General features: G+C 41.6%; 1 protein-coding gene across 1 annotated transcript; it reads right to left on the bottom strand.

The window, feature by feature from the left end:
- Positions 1-344: 344 nt before the first annotated feature.
- Positions 345-1202, bottom strand: LOC127395578 (inositol 1,4,5-trisphosphate receptor-interacting protein-like 1). The gene has a single exon (XM_051642720.1). It carries the CDS (start codon positions 1200-1202, stop codon positions 345-347), a length of 858 nt encoding a protein of 285 aa, XP_051498680.1.
- Positions 1203-16805: the final 15603 nt, after the last annotated feature.

Raw genomic sequence — 16805 nt, 5'->3', positions numbered from 1 at the left:
CAATCGGGCTGCGGGGAAACTGGGATATCAGAACAGGAGTCTGAAGCAACATTGCAAAAGGGACCTTAACAAGAAAGTCTATCACTAAGTGTCAAACCAACCCATAAAGCTCTACCATTAAATCCTAGCCACTAGCCTAGTAACAACTCCTATCCTAGACCTAGAACACTGAGGACTGGCTTAAAAGGATCCTAAACCCTTAAAATCTAAAACTTAACAAGTAAATACTGTTTTATGCCAAACTAACTAACAGATGATAAGGGAGGGCCTGTAACAGGGAGAGACAACAAGCAATTGAATCGTAGCAGGAAACTGCGGCAAGCACACTGAGATGAAGCATCCTGCTAGACCTCTGCCTGCTTGATGCTCGTGAAGGTGTCCGAGTCACCTCGCTGCACCCCAAATGTGATAGCAATCTCAACATGACTATTGGAAGAGAAGGTCAGCAAGAGCTTGCAGAGGTGGCTGGAGGGCAGCACCGTTAGGTGGCAGCGTCCCGGTTTAGGCATAAGCACCCAGGCTGCATTTATCAAGGTATGAAGCCAGAAGTAGGTTTTATCAGTGTCCAAGTAGGGACCAGTGCAGAGGGTGTCTAGGAGCCTGGGAGCCTGCTTCTTCCTCAGCTCCTCCTCAGGGTGGTGGAGGAAGCACAGCATGTGCTGTGTGCAGATGCACTCCAGCTCAACACGGAGCCTGTAGGTTCCCACAGGCATCTCCTCCTCACTGCACAGCTCCAGGTGGAAGGTGTGCCCACGGGGTGGGCGGATGGGCACAAGGACCTGGTAGATATGGTCAGGCTCACAGTGACTCCAGCCCTCTGAGGTGCTCTCCCTGATGACAGCAGGCCCGAGTTCTGGCAAGAAGCTCCTCCTGGAAAGTTCTCGGCACATACGGAGAAGTTCATCCATCAGTTCCTCCACCATGGTGAACTCTTCTTGTTTCTCCTTCCCTGCGCTGTTTCCAGAGCTGCCCTCTTTCCTGCTGATGGCTGACCAACAGCTCCTCTTCCTGAGCCTCCAGCAGAGCCCGCAGAGCAGGAGCAGGGCTGCAGCAACGGCCCAGAGCTGCCAGTGCTGCAAGGCTGCAAAGAGCTGGGGCCCCCAGGAAAAGCTGCTCCTCCTCTCCTGGGCCTTCTCCTGCCTCTCCACCTCCCGCAGCAGCCGAGCCATCTCCCTCTTCAGCATCCTCTCTCGCAGACACATGCGCAATTGCGTCTCCTCATCCAGCCCATCACCCTCTGGCCACAGGCCTTGGGTGAGGCTTAGGGCACTCAGGGCAAGGAAGAGCAGGGCAGCCATGGTCTGCAGGAGGAGGGAGAGAAGGGCTTCAGTGGGGCTGGCAGGGAGGGCCTGTGCCCCGGCGGGGGCAGCCCCGTGCCCTGCCCAAGGCGCTGCCGCCAGCAGCTGGGCCCTCGGGGCAGGGCCAGAACCCACCCCCCGGGGGCCGCCTTTCTGCCCCGGCCCTGCTCCAGCCCGGCCTCCCCCTGCCTGCGCACTCACCTGGCCAGCTAGCACTGGGGCACAGCTGCTGCTGGCCCTTTTCTAGCTGCCCTCATTGTGATGCCATCGCAGCCACGCCCGCCAACCAGCCAGGCACTGACACCCCCAGACAACAGGCACCTGGCAGGTTGGTACTCCAAAGCTGTCCTGGTTCAAGCCAGACCCATGTGAAACACCAACCACAAGGTTTCTCTTCTCAGCTTGGCCTCTAAGTTTCACACAGGACCTCAACCAGTTCAACACTGTTTTACAAAGGCAGCCAATCACCCTTGGGGAGGGGAATGAAAGCCCCACCACCTTCAAAGAACAGACCCCCCTGCAGGGCAGGACTCCCAGCAGCTCCCTTTACAAAGCAGACAGAACCCCCTGAAGTCCTGCACCAAACATCCAGTTGGGTGACATAAGCCAGAGAGATCTCTTTGCCCCTGGAGATCCCATCCCATGAGATGGGAGCCCAGCTCCCCTGGTGTTGGTCTCTCTGCTGGTGGACCAGCCACTCTATTTCTGATTTCTTTCTGACACGCAGGGGCAGGTTACCAGTCCTAGAAGCAGACACTTGCTGGAAAACATGCTGATAATCTAAGAAAGAGCAGTTGCTTAAAAGGGGTTTCAAGGAAATGGAAAGTTACTGAAAAGAACATTGGTTCTGTGCTGGCTGAAATCAGGTGTCCTGATCCGATAACTGGGACATGGAGATGCTCATGGGATCTCACAAAGTACAATATCTGGTGGTAAAAGACAAAATAATCTCCAGGGCTGTAGAAGGTGGGGCAGAACCCCCTAGTTTTCTAAGCTCCCTCACTCTCGTGTGGAGCCCAGGTGCTGCTGGGTGCAGCCTGCCCTCCCCTCATACAAATCATACAGCAGGAACACCCATTTGTCCTGAGGGACCCTGCCGAGATCTAAAGGTGATCCCAAATGGTGAAATTAAGATGCAAACGAGGTCAGATGCCACATATACACCAATCTTTATTGGAGTTCCACAACAGAAGTTAAAATGCCTAGAGTGGATAGGACAGAAAGAAAAAGACAGGAGAGGCAGGAGAAAGTAGAAATATGGAGAACAGCAAGTGATAGGACAGTTACCACCACAGTCCAGCGACACAACCTGGTGGGGAAGTGCTTCCCTGTATTGGTAGTGTCACAGCTTTTTATAGTTACAGCTCTTCACCTCAGCCCCTCCTCCGTGTTCACGTGCAATGTGTCTCCGAGGTGGTCGTCAGGGGAGGTCTCACATGGAGACTTCCTCACCACAAGTCTTCTTCAAACTTCCAGCTGCAGGCATTCGACTTAGAAGGCAGTTGGGTGAGAACCAAGCTGTTGTCCCTCCTTTGCGATGTCAGCACCTTTTGGCTAATTTTGATAAGCTATATTTTGGCTAGAAGGCTAATTTCCGTATTATTTATTTTTACAGCCAGGAAAAAAAAATCAATTGAACAAATGCAAACAAACAAAAAAATCAACCAAACCAAACCAAAACAAAAAAACAACAAGCAAACAAACAAAGAAACCCACAACATTTCTTATAACTTGGATAAAGCTACTCGATTTTGAAAAATGACACTGAGCATGACTGAAAGATAAATTCTCCTGGGAACAGAAAAAGACTAAGAAAGAAGATTAAAATTATATAGGAACTTTTCATGTCATGTATTTCTGTTCTTTCATGGCCTGGAGCTACAAAGCGATGCTTGCATTTCAAGAGCAGAGGACAGACTACTTAAGCTAAATATCAGTTTTCAGTTGCTTCAGGGGCCAATAGTTATAGTTGCCCACGAATGTTGTGTAATAGACAAGCTCATAAATCCAAGTGACAGTCCTTCCCTTTCAGCAGCTGCAGGAACAGACCACACTCAGAGTGGGGTTTAATGCACACTGCTGAAGGAATTGTGCAGGGTGATTTGGAATTTCATTTTTTCTCCTTTATTTCAACATTGATCAAAGAAAACACATCTTTTTTTTTTCTTTGTTTTTAACCAGGGATAACAAAGCACTTCTAAAAGCATTTGTAATTAACCTAGCAACTCAGTGGTGCTGTGCTTGGGTGTTACAAGACCATCACGGAATCTTATGGAAGGGAAGGTCTTTACTCAGTGCTCATGACCTTCACTCACTAGCTAAGGGTGACCCGTGACCATGGTTGGTCGTTGATCTACCCAGCTGGTACATATGGGAACTGTGGTAGCTTTTTCTCAGCATTTTGCAGTGCGTATGCTGGCTGCAGAAGTGCTCAAAAGATTTCCTTCTGAAGGCAGGTTTCTCCTTACACTTTTTTTGGTTTTGCTTTGCTTTAGCCTCTGCTCTTAGGTTGCCCTTTTGTATAAGCTCCCTTATTCCTTTGGCCCTGTAAGTGTTTTCTGCACTGCACCCTTGATTGTGTACATATGTTACCACCCATTAAGCCTTTGCCTCTTCCTCAAAATTGCAATGTAGCCCATAGTGTCCTGCTGGGTGATACAGATTAGTACTGAATTCAGTCATACACAAAACTAAAATTTAATTTTTTCAGTCGTCAGGTCAATAGTTAGATGGGAGCACAGCAGTTACTCAAAGAAGACTTTGTGATAACTCTTGCATCCCCTTCAGAAGTGACACTTGAAGGCTCTACAAGATTTGGGGATGCTGAACTGTCAATGTCATATTTTTGGCAGAAGAGGGAGCAAGCCATAAAAATGACAAACAGATAACAGTGAAGAAGCTTGCTGATGAATAAGGGTAAACAGAGGAAAAAACACAGAAAACAGTGCAAACTTTGTTGTCTGAAATATTGAAAGGAAAAGGGTGCACCTATAGTTGGCCTAACTGGTGCTATCCATATAGAAACTTTTTCAAGAACCTGGAGAGAGTAAATTCAACACATGCAAATATGCAGAGTATATCTAATAGGAAGGGAAGAAATGTATGATGAGAAGGCTGAGAATTTTTCCTTCTTTCTTCTTTATGAAAACAATATATCATTCCTCACTCAAGACACATCCTGATCCTCACATTATTCACCTTGACTGTAATTTGCTTTTGAGTCTCTTAGTTTTGTGTTTAATGCCCAGTGGTTTATGTACCAAGATACCACAACTGTCTTCAGATCTCCTAATCAGTCTTCTCTGCTGGGCTCCCAAGCATGTCACAGACATTTTTAACTTTTGAGCATGAGCTCCAATAGCCAGCAAAGGCCATAAACATTCAGGACAACAAGCTCTCATGCCTGTATTTAAGCTTGATTTTCATCTTTATGTACAAAACTGAATCTACATTTATTCTGGAGAATTGAAATTTTTCACTTTTTATTCTCAGATTTCTCTCCTTTCCGAAACAGCTGTTTTTTTCTTCCTCCAACTTTTGTGGTTCAGCCAAACTTTAGTCCTCATTAAAAATCAACTGAGATCTCCCTTTGCCTCCAGAACGTCTTCTCTTCTGTGACTTGCTTGTGTGGAGCAAACTCCTTCCTGTCATCCACAGCAGAAATACTCATTTTAAAATCTCAGCAATGTTTTTGTTTTCCTTCAGATAGTTCCATTCAAGCTTATTATTTTTTACAATTTAATTTGAGCCCTAACAACAGTGGTGATGGTAAAATTATAAGGTAACAACTGCCGAAAGTAGTTGAGATTTTGTATAAATGAGATAAGAAAAAACCTTGAGATTCCATACAAGAATTAATTAAATACAAAGACAAAAAGAAATGAATGAGAAGAGAAAGAACCCTTCCTGCTTAGGAAAGAAAGGGGTGGGGGGGGGCAGGGGAAACTGTTTAGTTTATCATCATGCTCTTTTGTGTCTTTCAGCATTCAGCGTAAGGTATTTTCCAGAAACAGACTACAAATTAAGAGACTGGAATATGAAACTGTGCTAAACAAAAACATCAGACATTAAATAGGGAAATGAGAAATAGAATTACAGGTGCAAAGTAATTATTATTGTGTCACAGCATTTCAACTGCTAACCATTTTATTCCTGCATATTCTATCAAAGGGATCAGCATTTGGCTTGCAGAGCCACTGATGTTTTCACGGTCTTTGCATTATTAAAATTTAGTACTGTGAGATTTTTCTTTGCTTTGTTTTTTTAACCTCTTTTATTCCATTTAACATATTCTGAGGGAAATACTTGAAATGGAAACATTGCCTAGGAAAGCAAACCACACCAGAATATGATAAATGTTATTGATCAGTTGTATTTTTATATTAAAATTAATTCTTTTCAGTCTCTAGAACATATGAATTTTTTTTATATGTGATGTCTGGGTAGAATTTTCAAATTCTGAAAGGCTTGCAAGGCTTTTGCAATAGATAAACCCTAGAAAATATAATTTGAAGTACAAATAGTTACTACTTCTCCACCTCACTAAAACTAGAGTAAAAAATACAGAAAAATTCCATCAGAAGAAACTGCAAGAATCCACTCTGAATGCAGCAAAGAACTGTAGTCATACCCTCATCACAGGTCATGCCTGAGAATTATTAAGGCACCTTAGTATGAGGATTAGCTATAAGGAAATACAGCATAAACTTGATCTCTAACATCACAAAAAGGCTCAATTTAAAGAACGATTCACACTGTCATGAGATGGCATCTCCAGAGACTCATCTCTCTGGCCTCTTTCTCGTCATTGACGAAAAAAGAAGCCTAGAGTGACTGTATCAGATTTAAATGTCTAACCTTTAGGCATATCAAGTGAGATAGGGCAAATCTCATCCATAAGATTCCTGTGCTGTGTCTGATGATGGATCAACTGTCCCAAAGGGAGCAATCAAGAAAGGGAACATGCTGAGTGGAGGATCACCTCATTCAGTTTGGTATGGAAGGTGGATAGATCTCAGAGTGGACAGCTTTGAATATTTGCTGTGCTTCTGTGCTTGGGTCCCTAATGAGAGGATGGGTACAAAGTACCTCTGCCATTACAAGACAAGACCAGGGATCTGATGCAGCTCAGTGATACTAATAGTGTAATTTGTTTAGTAGGTAGGTCAATAGGTAGGCACCTCTGCTATGGAGACAGGCTGAGAGAGTTGAGGTTTTTCAGCCTGGACTGGAGAAGGTTCTGGGGAGAGCTTAGAGCACCTTACAGTACCTGAAAGGGCTACAGGAAAGCTGGGGAGGGACTTTTGACAAGGGCAGAGAGTGACAGGTTGAGAGGTAGTGGTTTCAAACGGAAAGAGAGGAGATTTAGGTTAGACATTAGGAAGAAATTCTTACTTGTGAGGGTGCTGAGGCAGTGGCACAGGCTGCCCAGGGAAGTTGCAAAAGCCTCATCCTTGGAAGTGTTCAAGAGCAAGTTGAACTTACTGAAGATTAAAATTTAAATTTAGCACTCTGCCTATATTTCAGAAAATATGGTCAATACCAGTGCCAATTCTTTATGGCAAGAACTGTGCCAGCTGTTCGTGACCTCTTTTGTGTCTGAACACCAGATGTAGAGGATATGGAGCTGGAGGTGAGGATAGTGATCATGGGTTCTCTGTTTCTGATGAACTGATGAACATTTTTTTTTTTTCTTGGCTTATGTGGGTTTTTTTGTTTGATAGTTTGGTTTGATTTGGTTGGGTTTGGGTTTGTTTTTATTTTCTCCCCCCCCAAGCTTTTTGTTTCTCTGTGCTATGTTTTGATGGTGTTTGAAATGCTTTGTTTTGGGCGGGCTGGTATTGTCACACTGACAGATTGACCACTGTGTTGTGACAGATATAATCTAGTGAGCAGGATCATGTTTTGATTTCATGATGTGAACATGAGGCTCCTTAACTCCCCAGGGATCACACATAACAATTGTGTCCTCGAGACAGTCGAGCCAGGAAAAAATCTGATGATTAATAGATTTACCTTTCTAATGAGGCAATTAATTATTGAACATACATAACTTCACTTCTTCACTTATGAATATACAAAGACATATAGAAGTGTAAAGCATTGTTTGCCTTCAAGATATTTTAGTCCTGCAGCTAAAGTGGAGTTTGGACTATTATGTGGCATTGTCCTTGTTATAAAAGTTACCATTGCTAACTAAATCACAGAAGTAATGTTGATGCCAGTAAAATGTAGACCCAAATCTGCCTATAAAGTACCTGTCACTGTAGGATCTGAGTATCCCTCTGGACCTTCATCTTCACTTGTCTTTTCCAAAGTGCTTGTTTGAGCTTGCTGCTCTCTCGCTCTCTCTCTCTCTCTCTCTATATATATATATATATATATATACACACATTAAAAAAAAAAAAAAAAAAAAAAAAAAAAGAAGGAATGTGGGGATGTTGCCATACAGGATTCAGTAATGTCTTTGTCAGAGTCCCATTTAAGGCATCAGCTGCCTTCTATGGATAGACTTTCCTCTACAACACGCTCTTATCAGCCTGACCTTTCCTTTACTTCAGTTCATGTCCTTATCTGTTCAACCACTTTATTCTTTAAACCGTTTTGCAGTTTTGTATGCACTAGCATGCCTGTTCGTTTCTTCTTAAATTTGCTTCTAAAAAAACAGCTGAACAAGTATATGCGCAGATATTATCTGGTAAACTGATACAGCTTCTTGATGCAAACTAAGAATTGCTTTCAATATTCACCAAATCTAACTCTTACTGGGGTATTATTGGAAAGGAGTTATTTTGTTTTGCTTGATTGTGAATTAACACTTGTGTTCTCATGGACTGCACCTCTGAAGTCCTGTGCTGCAGTGCATGTCATACATGGAGCTACTGAGCTAAGACTTAAAACCTTTTGTTCTGGTTTAGAAAAATGCTGTAAGTGTATGGTATCTCAAAATTTCCACATCTATATAAACATATGGTTGTTAATAGTCAGTCTTTGAAAATGTATTAGATTTATTCAAGGGAGTATTAAGTTGATCATACTAGTGATCGGGATACTGGCAGATGGGACCAATTACCTGTGTTCTTCCCCTTGCGTTCTTATGCTTTTCCTCTGGGTGTCTGCTTATGAGATTTTTTTCTCATGTGAATAATGACAGAATGAGAGGAAATGGCCTGAAGCTGCACCAGGGGAGATTTAGACTGGATATTAGAAATAATTTCTTTACCAAAAAAGCAGTTGGACAGTGGAAAAGGTTGTCCAGGGAGGTGGTGGAGTTACAATCCCTGGAAGTACTTAAAGGAAATACAGAGATAGTGCTTATCAACATGATTTAAGCACTGAACGGATAAATTAGGTTATGGTAGTGGGATTTAGGTTATGGTTGGCCTTGGTGATCTTCAAGGTCCCTTCCAACCAGGATGATTCTGTTCTATGATTCTATGAGATAATACTATAAAATATGAATCTGGGTACTATAAATCAATACTTATGCAGTTAATTCCTTTGGGGGGGGGGGGGGGGGCTAGCCCCTGTAAATCTCACTTCTCCCTCTCTTTTCTCAACTTAAAATGTAATTTTGACCAAATATGACTGTTAAAACAAGGCTCTAATTTTGTATATTCCCAAGATATACACTTCAATCAGTCTGGATATAAAAATGGTACTTGTTAATTCAGTCAAACTTTTAAAGTTGACTCTGTGTATTTCATTTTGCTTTTACTTTGATGCTGTTGGATAGTCTTTCCTCTTTTTTTTATTTTTTTATTTTTATTTTTTTTTTAACACAGGACTTTGCTTGCTGATTAATGACATTCTGAAAGGAGTTACTCTGCTTCTATGACAGTATGAGAAGCAAGACGGAAGGACTGGTTTCCTATTAAATTAAAGTGGGTTTCCTATTTCTATGTGAATTTGCATCAAGTACATTGTATCTTTTGTATGTTGAATAGCACATGACCATTTGGTTTGGGTCCATTTGTGGTTTTCCCAACATTCAAAATGTTGATATCCAAAACTGTAAGCAAAATGAAAATTAAACATGGAGTTTTAGTCTCTTGTTTGGGTTTTGGTGCCATTTAAAACCATGTTTCCAAGAGAAATATGTTCAGAAAACTGCTATTCAAAGCTGAAGAGAAAAGGTTTGCTTAAAGCTTTGTGTTATTGAAACTAGGGCAGCAACTGATAGAGTGTTAAATAAGTCTGCTTAGATCAAAAACTGAAGTTATTGAGACATTACATGGAAAAAACTGAGTCCTTGACTTCCACTACATGTTGAAAAACCTCTAATATCAGACTGAGATCAGGTACTATTTGCTTTATATCTGTCTTTCTACCCGGAACTGTTAGCATTTTCAAGACTGTATCAATCTTATCATTTAAATTATAGCCCTTAATCTCTTTTTTTCTAGTATACTAGACAAGAAGACAGTGATTTGTCTTTGTTACCTGACTATTAGGTATAACAGCTGTTCATACAAAAGCCCTCAGTGCTTACTCCAAATTCCTCGTAACTTAGTGAGAACAAAGCCTAAGTGTGTAAGGAGGATCTGACTGCTTTGCAACTATTTCAGAATAATTTATTTTTCCCCTCACACTTTTTATACTGATATCTTAGTCTGGATGGTTATCAGCATGTAAAAGCTTTATATTCTGTAAATTCTGTGTTCTACCCTCAAAGTACACTTCCTAAAAAAAAAGTTATCCATGGGGCAACAATGTAGCCAAGAAGTCCAATGATATCCTGGGGTGCATTAAGAAGAGTATGTTCAGCAGATCAAGGGAGGTTCTCCTCCTTCTCTACTCTGCCCTAGTGAGACCTCGCCTAGAGTACTGCATCCAGTTCTGGGTTCCTCAGTTCAAGAGGGATTGGGATTTACTTGAGAGAGCCCAATGAAGGGCTATAAGGTTGATTAAAGGACTGGAACATCTGCCTTATGAGGGAAGGCTGAGAAACCTGGGGATTTTCAGTCTGGAGAGGAGAAGACTGAGAGAAGATCTAATTAATGTGTGTATACATATATATATATATTTATATATGAGGGCTGGGCATGAAGAAGGCAGGGACAACCTCTTTTCAGTTAGGCCTTGTGATAGGATGAGGGACAATGTATTCAAGCAAGAGCAGAGGAAGTTCCACCTCAACATGAGGAAGAACTTCTTTACTGTGAGGGCTACAGAGCACTGGGACAGGCTGCCCAGAGATGTTGTGTAGTCTTCTTCTCTGGAGACTTTCAAGACCTATCTGGATGCATTTCTGAGTGACCTGCTTGAGATTTGGTCCTTCTCTGGCAGGGGGGTTTGACTAGATGATCTCCAGAAGTCCCTTCCAACCCCTAATATGTGATTCTGTGAAAACTTAAACTTGATTTATTTTCCTGAGCTAATCACATCATCACTTATGTGTTCACCTTCTTCTCACTGACAGTGAAGCACATCAGACAGTAATATGGAAAAGATAAAGAAGCTTTAGTTTGTAGAGAAAGTTTATAAAGTCCAGTATCTGAAACAATGTATTTTAATGCATGGACTTCTGAAGCAAAACGTGTGAATTTAATTAACATCGTAGTCAATGTAGTGTATTTCACACCATTTAGTATCTTGAGATAAATTCTTTTGGTAGCATAAGGAATTCCCAAAAATCTTAATGCAGCAGAAACATCATAATTATTCTCTAAAAGTATTAATTACATTTTCCTTTTTTCTTGGAGGAGGGATGAGAAGGACTAGAAAAGTGGAAAACAGTGAAAGTTTAATCCATAAATAATACTGCCAATTAAAATGTTGGCATTTGAGCAAATGTGAACAACTTGGCAGCATAACCATCATGACACAGTCAATACCCTGTCAGACTCATATGGTCCTTGTAAATCAAATGCAAATTCATTATGTATTATAATCATCATTGTGGAAAGGACAAAAAGCATTAATCTACCTACTGTTACGGCAGTGCACCCTGATGATCCGCAAAGATGGAGGTTTTATATTAATTAAAAAAAGGAAAGACACTCTTATAACCAAGGCAGATAAATGTGTTTGTTTGTCAGGTGCATTTCTTCCTCTCATGTGAACTAATGATGTTGTCTGGAAGCAGAGTTCACTGTATGCAATAGTAATCTGAGACTAATCCCTGTTTTCCTCAGACATATTCATCATTTCCTCTAGAGCTGGAACCAATCATTGTGTTCTGACCTTGATTCAAGGTGTCAAAGTTATAGAATCATAGAATCATAGATCATAGAATGTTTTGGATTGGAAAAGACCTTAAAGATCATCTAGTTCCAACTCCCCTGCCATGAGAAGAGACACCTCCACTAAACCAGGTTTCTCAGAGCCACATCCAACTTGCCCTTGAACACTTCTAGGGATGGGGCATCCACAGCTTCTCTGGGCAACCTGGTCTAGTGTCTCATCACCCTCATAGTGAAGAATTTCCTCCTCATTTCTCATCAAAATCTCCCCTCTTCAAATTTTAATCCATTACACCTTGTCCCCTCATTTTGTGCCCAAATAAAAGTTCATCCCAGTTTTCTTGTAGTCAGCTTCAAAGATGACTAAGAACTAGATGAGCACTCAGCTTTTGGGGAGAGCTCTCTTGAGGATTTCCACTTTTGGTAGCAATACTACAGCTGGTCAGTATACAATATTAGCTGTGGAGAGGAGCAAAGTTGAAAAGAAGGAAGAAACAAAATGAGGACCTACAATAGATTTCAAGACTTCTTAAATATGATTGCATGTTAGTTAAATTCCTACTAAAATAGATTATCAGAGCCATATTAACACAGTTAACACAAATAGGACCTGAATTTCAAAATGCAGCAGCGTTATATGTAACCATCTATGTTGTGTCTATATGCACATGTATATAAAAATATATAAGCATTTTAACTCAAAGCAAGGAATTTGTGTAGTGTGGTAGTATTGCTGCTTGTTTATGATTTTTTGCATGTCTCTGCCAGCCTCTGTGTCTGTTTCCTTACAGAAAATTAATTATAGCTCTGTCAAAAAGGTTTAAAGGAGTCACCTGCTTAATCTCTTTGCAATCAGGCCAAACTTTTACATTTGTAAAATGCACTGGATGTGTCTAATTGCATAAACTGTGGCTCAGGTAAGCATTTTTCTAACCAATAAACAAAAAATAGATTCTGTATCTCAGTCTCCATCATCTACTACTTCAACAAATGAGGCAGCAAAACTTATTTCACTTTTTATCACAAGGTGTCACGATCCAGTATTTGGATACGTGGCAATTTGTTATGATCTTGCCAGAACAAAACAAAGGTAACACAACATTGGGTGCACAAAGAGGCACTGCGGCTGGTGTGTGGTCTTATGAGAGGTGGAGCAGAACCCCCTTGCTTTCTAACCCTCCTCACCGCAGTGGGAGGCTGGGGCAGCTGGACTCTGCCTTCCCTCTCCTGGGATGAGCCGCACGGCAGCTGCACCCTTTGTTGCCCGGCAGGACCTGAGAAGAAGTTTAAAGGGGATCACAAATGGTGAAATTAAGACACAAACCAGGTCAGATGTCAAGTGCACAACAAACTTCACTGGAGTAACACAACAAAGTCCCTAGAGCAGATAGGACAGGGAGGACAACAGAGATAGAAAAGAAAGGAGAAAGCAGAAATACAGAGGACAGCAAGTGAGAAAACAGTTACCACCATGGTCCAGCACCATTGTCAGTGAGGAAACACTTCCCTGCACCCATAGTGTCCCAGATTTTTATACAGTTCTTGCCCACTGCACCCCCACTTTTCTCCCTGTGCAGGTGAGAAAGTCCTTCTATCTTCATGCTTCTCCGAGATAGGAGGGGGCAGTATGGTGCCAGGGCTATGTCCTGCAGGTAGTCTTTGTTTGGCTAGTGAATAAGACAAGCCATTGCAAAAGAGGAGGTTGAGACAACTGGCACCACAGGATTAGTTTATTGCAGTGGAGGTTCAGTCCTAGGAGGCACCTTGAGACCAGCACTCTTTATCTTGTCCTGCTAAGTCAGTGGTTTTCATGAAATCTCAAGGCCTGGTTACCACTGGATGTTCTGCTCCCAGCACCAGCTGTAGAACTTCTTTGTCTCCAATCTCAGAGTGTCCCACACTGAACTCCCCAGTTCTCAGGTACACATCGCAGGGCGGGGAGTAAAACAATTTGGTGGTTGCTGAGACATCTCTTTAGTCCATCAACAAATCTTGTTTAACTCTTAGATGTCTCAAGACAAACAACAGATATTCTGAGTGCCTAAGTACACCAATTATCTCTTGGATTGTGCAAGACAAGCACTATTCATCCTGAATGTCACACAAGGCTTTGTGTCCAATTCCACTTTTGACATGTCATGATCCACCCCATAATCTAGTCTGGTGGCTCTCACTTCAGTTAAGTTTTTTCATCTGCCTTTGGGATTGTTTAATTTGGGCTCAATCTGTTTTGTTCTTTTTATCACAGGAAATAGGATAGAGAAATCACTCCCCAGAGGTGCCTGTTGCTCTCCTCAGCTGGAGAAGGAGCTGAGGTTGCCTGAGAAGCAAACATCTTATTTTGGACATGGGTGTGAGGACCACTGAATCACAACAGTTGCTTCTGTTATTAGTCTGAGTTGGTTTAGGGAAATCTCCTTTTGAAACACTAATTGTTATTTGGGTAGCAGGCAATAAAAAATTCACTGATCTGAAACAATGAATTACACAGGAGGATACAAAACCCCCAAAAGGTTGGCAAAAGACCTGGAGTCAGAAGCCAAATAGACAGACAAGGGGGGATAACTAATGACAAAGTGACAGCAGGTTTAGAGACAGCAGGTATGAAACCTATGGAGAAAAACATATTAATTGCATTGGAAAACAGATAGGAGGTTAAGACAAAATTTGAACATTATTTCCATGGGAACATGGAAAGTGTACACCAAGAAATACTATTCCATCTTGCTTCATTCCTAAGGGCTGAACAAATAATACACATCAAATATCTCAAGCTTTTGTGTGAACAAATGAAATGAGGAAAAAAAAGAGAAAAAAAAAAAGGAAAAAGGAATTGTGTTGTTTAACATGCAAGTTAATTTTCTTTTTTTAATCTGTACTGTATACTTGTTCAACATAAAGTTTGGGGTGAAGAGAAATGCCAGAGAGTGTTGGGGGATGATTTTTTTTTCCATTATTTCCATTTAGTAGGTAGTTTTGGAAGTATTTAATAGCATTGAAATTGGACACACTGTACCTGAAAATAGTCACAGAAAATGAAATGGTGCCTGCTACTGGTACCATACATAAGGACTGACAGACAAATACTCCATGGGTAAATATAGGAAAAGTTAGAGGTTAAGCAATGTTGGGTCTTCTACAATAATATGATTCTTGTGGTATTCTTTTATTCTTTTCAGTGTTTTTTTCCTTTGTATGGAGAAGAATTCAGTGTGATTTTTTTGTTGCAGTCTGATTTTTTTAATCAGAAATCAGTTGAAATTTATCCCTTTTTTCACAATTCTCAAAGACTTGGAGGGATATTAAAGCATATTTTTTTCAAGTGTTCCGGATGCATCAGTAAAATTATATCCACAGATAATCACAGAATCATAGAATCAATGCCCTTCACTGAATCCTGACTAGGCTAGCCTAAAAGGTGGGATACTGGCATTTTGGGATTTACTCTAAATACCCAAGGCCAGATACATTACTTGTTTGATCAGTAGTGTTACACTTTGTCTGGACACAGCCTGCTGCTCCAAGCTGTGTCTCTGTTCCTTAATCTTGTCTTTGAGATTCTGAATCCCCTGACTTTCCTTCTATAAGTTTATCATATGCAGAGTCAAATCTGACTGTGTTCCTCTCTTTCCACATAATACTCTGAGCAACAATATCTGGCTTCCAATATATCTCTATCTCAGGTAACCTGATAGTTATTGTTACTAGAATTGCTTGTCACAAAACTAAAATGCTTAGAGTAAGATTTATCTCAACAACCTTTATGCACATAGAAGTCTGGTGTGTAGTCTGTTTTCTAATTGGCAAAGAGATGGAAGTCCCTCCAAAAGTAATTTATCCCACCTTGCACACTTATCTCTGGGTGGGTTGAGTCACCCTTGGGAAGTGCCTATTCCTTTCAATTTCCTTTAACTACACTGCTCTGGTTGAATATTAGGATGACAGCTCCTACTGGGAGGAAAAGTCTTCCACAGGAAAATTGCCTGCCAGCTGGCAATTGCATTGGGATATAACAGATTGTCATACAGGAAAATGGAGCATTTTTAGACAGTGCTGTATCTTGCAGCCTGCAAGGGTTAACCACCCACCCTGTACTGATACTTATGAGCAAAGAAGTCTGTGTTGACTTTTGGGCTGAGCAAGACTTGAAGATACAGTCTATTAAGGAGCCTCAACTTTTTCTGTGGTCAGTTAAATCAGACAGGATGTCTGTTCACACACAACAAGCTTCCATACCTCTGTTGTTGGGACTTGTGTGTGATTTTTTTACTAGGTTTCTGTTTTTTAAATTATAATAAAGGGTGTTTATTAGCTTTATTTCTGTGGAGAATGTAGGTAGCCTCCTTAAAGTGTCTAAAAGTGGCCACATTAAGTTACAGGTTTCCATCACAATGACCTAGCTGTAGCTATTGAGAAAGACAGAACTACAGGTCTCTGAGGGGGGCTGCTCTGAAGCAGAGTTGATGCACAGCAGAGCAGCAGATCTTGGCTAACAGTGTTTATTTCTTTTTTTTCTGCTTTTTCTTTCCTGAAGGTTTCCCTCTGGTAGGGAAATGATAGGGGAGAGGTGGGATCTGCAAGGAGACAGCAGCTCTCATGAGATCTGTAGTCAAGATCTGAAGCAGCAGTCGTCACCCCAGCCTATAAATCCTACCAGCAGAGGCTGAGGAAACTGGGATTGTTTAGTTTGAAGAAGAGGAGGCTGATAGAAGACACCATTGCTCTCTACAACTGCCTGAAAGGAGGTTGTAGTGAGGTGGGAGCTGGCCTCTTCTCTCAAGTAAGTAATGACAGGATGAGAGGAAATGGCCTGAAGCTGCACCAGGGGAGATTTAGACTGGATATTAGAAATAATTTCTTTACCAAAAGAGTGGTTGGACAGTGGAACAGGCTGCCCAAGGATGTGGTGGAGTCACCATCCCTGGAAATGTTTAAAAGAAAGATAGGTACAGAGCTTAGAGACATGATTTAAGCATTAAATGGGTAAATTAGGTTATGGTAGGGTGATTTAGGTTATGGTTGGCCTTGGTGATCTTCAAGGTCCCTTCCAACTAGGATGATTCTGTGATTCTATAATGAGCAGCCCCTGGGGAGCTCAGGAACAGAGCAGAGAGCCCAGGCCCAGGACACACAGCTGTCCATGTCTCAGGCTGCACAGGATTCCTGAGCCTGTCACTCTTACCAGAAGGCAGCAGAGAAAATATCTGTGTGTGCTGTGACCAAGTGAATGATCTGTTTACTCTGGTGACAGACCTTAAAGAGGAGGTGGAATGATTAAGGACTATATGGGAATGTGAAAGAGATTATTTGAGCCACATCCTAG

This window comes from Apus apus, chromosome Z, assembly GCF_020740795.1.
Source record: "Apus apus isolate bApuApu2 chromosome Z, bApuApu2.pri.cur, whole genome shotgun sequence".
In the NCBI taxonomy this organism is placed as follows: Eukaryota; Metazoa; Chordata; class Aves; order Apodiformes; family Apodidae; genus Apus; species Apus apus.
Note: the sequence above shows the minus strand (reverse complement) of the source record. Positions and strands in the feature narration are given on the sequence as shown.

Bases quoted from the DNA above. Each gene is read 5' to 3' on its own strand.
- LOC127395578 (XM_051642720.1), bottom strand. From the start codon at position 1,202: ATGTGTCTGCGAGAGAGGATGCTGAAGAGGGAGATGGCTCGGCTGCTG.